Raw genomic sequence first — 4,982 nt, 5'->3', positions numbered from 1 at the left:
TCCATTCCCATCTTGAAATTATATAACTATGGAATTATTAGTTAAAGAAAATGCACAGGATTATGGGAAGCATAGTTTATTTTTAGCCCTTCTCATTGATTTAAAATTCAGCATGACGAGTTTAACATATATCAATAGACTCACTGTAGATATAACATGCCAAAGCTGTGACTACTAAACAAAAGGAAATGTTAAAAATTCCAAATGGGAAAAGCAAGCAAATAAGGAGGTTCAATACACATGACAAACATCAGAGATTTTCAATTCTATCTGAGACTGATACTTTTTTTTTCTTTTAATTCCATAAGAAGCAATGAAAATAAACAATGGAAGTTCCACAACAGACTTCATCCTTCTAGGGTTTTCTGATCAACCTCAGCTAGACAGCATCATCTCTGTGGTTGTCTTCATCTTCTATATTATGACTCTGGTAGGAAACACAACCATCATTCTTGTAACTTATCTAGACACCCAGCTTCATACCCCCATGTATTTCTTCTTATCTAATTTGTCTTTTTTGGACCTCTGTTATACAACTAGCATTATCCCCCAGATGCTGGTAAATATATGGGGCCCCAAAAAATCTATTACATATGGAGGGTGTGTGCTCCAATTCTTCTTTGCCCTTGACCTGGGAGCCACAGAATGTCTTCTCTTGGCTGTGATGGCCTATGATCGCTATGCTGCTGTCTGTCAACCCCTTCACTACACAGTAATAATGCACCCTGAGCTTTGCCAGAAGATGGTGCTGACCTCCTGGTTGGGTGGCCTTGGCAGTGCCTTAATTCTTTGCTCTTTGACTATGAAGTTACCAAGATGTGGGAACCGGGAGGTGGATAACTTTTTCTGTGAAATGCCAGCACTGATCAAGATGGCTTGTGTCTATTCAAAAGTAATTGAGATTGTTGTCTTTGCTCTTGGAGTAGTATTTCTTCTAGTACCTCTATCACTTATTCTCATTTCATATGGAGTTATCACTCGAGCTGTGATGAGGATCAGATCAGCAGGAGGGTGGAAAAAGGTCCTCAATACATGTGGTTCCCACCTCACAGTAGTAACTCTATTTTATGGAACAGCCATTTATATATACATGAAGCCACAGGATACCTCATCCCAAGAACAAGGAAAGTTTTTTACTCTCTTTTACACAGTCATCACACCAAGCCTTAATCCTCTTATCTACACTTTAAGAAACAATGATGTGAAGAATGCAGTGAAGAGAACACTAACATTAGAAAAATGTTCAACAAGGTCATAAGTTAGATGGAAAAATATGAGAGTGTAGATAACTAAAGAAATATTGGCCTTTATCAATAGGGGCTCTGTCAATTCATTTAAAGACCATCTAAGTCAGGCACGGTGGTACACAGCTATAATCCCAGTGGTTCAGGAGGCTGAGGCAGTAGGATCCTGAGTTCAAATCCAGCCTCAACAAAAGCAAGGTGTTAAGCAACTCAGTGAGACCCTGTCTCTAAATAAAATACAAAACAGGGATGGGGATGTGGCTCAGTGGTCAAGTGCCCTGAATTCAATCCCTGTACCCAAAAATAAAAGACCACAAAATAGGTACTCATCATTTACCAAGAATTTTACTAGGTTAAGTATTTAACATGGTAAATAAATGGGAAGTAGGAATAAGGAAATACAAATACATAAATACAATACAATGAATGTATATAAAACTTCAAGTCAAATCAAGAACCATTGTCAAACAATTATGAAATGTAGTAAATACAGTTAAGATATTTGTAAATAGTTGTAAGGAAAATTTTCACATGTACATCTATGTTAATGTAGAATTATATTAGACAATGTTTTCTTTCTTACCAGACACACTACTTTAAGAAAAGTAATAGAATGTGATACTCCCCTTCATTCACATGACAGTGCCTGAGGAGCTTTTGTGGTAGAATATCTACCAATATATGTTCTACCTTTGACCTCGAGTTTTATCTGGACATATGGCCACCATGCTGTAAATCGCACTTCTTAGTTTGGCTTCCATGAAAACAATGCCAGGAAAGTTATGGGTACAACTTCTGGATCAACTTATTTTATATGAACCTATTTGAGCTCACCTTGCTCACTTCCCTTCCTATTATCTGGAATATGAATGTGGAAGCTACCTCACTTAGACCAATAAAATGGGAACAGAACCATAGGAGAAAATATATAGTAACCCACTGGCAGAGCAATGCCTCCAGAGCATTTCAGGAAAAAATTTTTCCATTATGTTTAATATTAATTAAACCTCTGTATTTGGGTTTTTTTCTGTTGGAGTAACTTAGCTCTAATACTTTTATGACCTGATAAGCAGTTTGCAAGATTCCAGGTCAGATACAGTTCATAATAAATTCTTATCACCAGTATGGAGAAATGAAGAAAATAAAAATTTTACTTAAGATTAAAGTAAATCAGTATAAAATATTGCTCTTTCATGGGAGGATTAGATTAATTCTAGATAGGGAATAGGAATGGGAGGGAAAGGGAGGGGGAAGGGGATTAGCAAGGATGGTGGAATGTGATGGTCATCATTATACAAAGTACATGAATGAAGACTTGAATTGGTTGTCAACATACCTTATATACAAACAGATATGAAAAATTGTGGTATATATGTGTATTAAGAATTGTAATGCAAAAAAAGTACAGCTATAATTGCATAAATTGGCATGAACATACTTTATATACAGAGATATGAAAAATTGTGCTTTATATGTGAAATAAGAATTGTAATGCATTCCACTGTTATCATGTATTTAAAAAATAATAAAATCAATAAAAAATAATTTTGAAAAATAAAAAATAAAATATTGTTCTTTGATCTATTCCTTTTATTTTTTTATTGAAAAGTATGATAAATATTGAAGAGGACTTAATTCTGTATTCTACCTGGGAAAAAGATAGAAAAGGGGCTCAGAGATGAAGTAGTATTATCAAGAGTGGGGTGGAGAAAGAAAAAGGAGAATATAAGAGAAGCAAAAATGAGGAAGAATGTCCTCCAAAAGATGACAGTGGGGTCTGTTAGGTTTGGCTGTGACAAAGTACTGTTAACACGTGCTGTAGGCTTCCTTAGTGTACTCTAGTTATTTGGTGATCTATTCCTTTTAGGCACTTGGATTTTATAATATTCTTTCTCATACTGAATGATAGTGGTAGTACTTAGTAATCTGGGGGAAGGAGCTCTATGCTCTTAATTCACAAAACAAAAATTTAGTGATTTTCTGTTTGTCCATCATTTTTTACTTTATTTTTCTGTGCTGGAAAATAAACTACTTCGAGGGGAAGATGGCGGTGAAGGGAGTGCATCATCCCCATGTACCGCATCACTGTGTGGGAGAATGATGAGTTAGAATGGCTAAAAGCTATCTTGTTAGGAATTTCCAGCAAAATTGGGGTGCTCCAAAACCTAGAGGAAGGATTTCCATCGCACGAGGATCAGCTACGGGGGCTCAAACGTGAGAGATTTGTCCGCACGGAGGGTCACGCTGCTTATTCAGCAAATCGCCCCGCGGCTAGAGTCTGCGGCGCGAGCTGGGAAACGATGAGATAGCAACGCAAAAATACAGCACTGCGGATTCTGCGGGCTTCTGCCAGCTGTGCAATTACCGTGATCAGTGCTGAATTCTGGGTTTGAGACGGGGGAAGGAAACGGTCCAATTCGGTTCTCCACACCGGTCAGACCACAGAGGAAGCCAGCGGCCACCATCTTGGAGAGCTGATGTCACCATCCCTGTTTTCAACTGATCGCAGCTCATTCAGCCACAGAACAGGTCATTTCAGGCTGCCATTCGCCTGCGTCTCGCAGACAAATTACTCAGGCTCTGTGCTAAAGAACCCACAGAAACTGCTTCTTGGAGCCTGCTCCTATCAGAACATACACCGAGCCCGGAGCGGCGGAATTCCGGCTCCCAGAACTGCTCTGGCCCAGGGCTAAAGAACCTGCGGAAACTGCTTCTCGGTCCGGGTCCTCCTGAATACTGTGGAGGTAAATACCAACTGAGCCTTCATAGGCAGTGGCAACAGGATTGAGATGGGGCTTGTGATGGCCGGTCAGGACTCACCCGTTGCTTTGGTCACCTGGCAAAGGGAACGAAATGCTGCCATTCGCATGGGATACCAACATGGCAGAGATCTGATGTCATCAGAAAGCGGCGGAGGAGAGAACTTCATCGATACCAGCGGCGACAGAAACAGTGGGTCTCCTGGTAAAGAAAGTGAGTCACAAACACCCGAGTCTCACTTTGTCATCAAGCCAGAGGGGCAGAGCAGAGCCGCCGCCCACGCCCGGGACAGGCCCAGTGGCCCACCGGCGTGGCAGACACGTCACCCCATTTGGAGTAGGGGCAGAGCAGAGCCGCCGCCCGTGTCCGCAAGGTAGGCAGAACTGCGACCGACCGGCAGAACAGGCCCAGAGGCCGGCCGGCATGGTACACACGTCACCCCAATTGGAGTAGGGGCACAGCAGAGCCGCCACCTGCACCCGCAAGGTAGGCAGACCTGCGACCGACCAGGGAAACAGGCCCAGCGGCCTGCAGGCGCAGCAGACACGTCACCCCATTTGGAGTAGGGGCAGAGCACAGCCGCCTCCCGCACCCGGAATAAGCCCAGCGACTAGCCGGCGTGGTAGACACGTCACCCCAATTGGAGTAAGGGCAGAGCAGAGCCGCGGCCCGCGCCTGCAAGGTAGGCAGACCTGCAACCGACCGGCAGAACAGGCCCAGGGGTCCGCAGGCATGGTAGACACGTCACCCCAATTGGAGGAGGAGCACAGCCGCCGCCCGACCCAGCAACATACCTCAATATTGTAAAAGCTATCTATGCTAAGCCTCAGGCTAGCATCATTCTGAATGGAGAAAAACTGAAGGCATTCCCTCTAAAATCTGGAACAAGACAGGAATGCCCTCTCTCACCACTTCTGTTCAACATAGTTCTCGAAACACTGGCCACAGCAATTAGACAGACGAAAGAAATTAAAGGCA

The 4,982-nt window shown here is 42.5% G+C and overlaps 1 protein-coding gene across 1 annotated transcript; it reads left to right on the top strand.

Moving 5' to 3' along the window:
• The first annotated feature begins 313 nt into the window (after positions 1–313).
• LOC107160492 (putative olfactory receptor 2W6) lies at positions 314–1,258 on the top strand. The gene has a single exon (XM_015507157.1). The coding sequence runs from the start codon at positions 314–316 to the stop codon at positions 1,256–1,258; it is 945 nt and encodes a 314-aa protein (XP_015362643.1).
• Positions 1,259–4,982: the final 3,724 nt, after the last annotated feature.

The sequence above is a fragment of the Marmota marmota genome, unplaced genomic scaffold (genome assembly GCF_001458135.2).
Source record: "Marmota marmota marmota unplaced genomic scaffold, marMar, whole genome shotgun sequence".
Taxonomy (NCBI): Eukaryota; Metazoa; Chordata; class Mammalia; order Rodentia; family Sciuridae; genus Marmota; species Marmota marmota.
The sequence above is the reverse complement of the archived record's forward strand: the minus strand, read 5'-3'. Positions and strand labels throughout refer to the sequence as shown.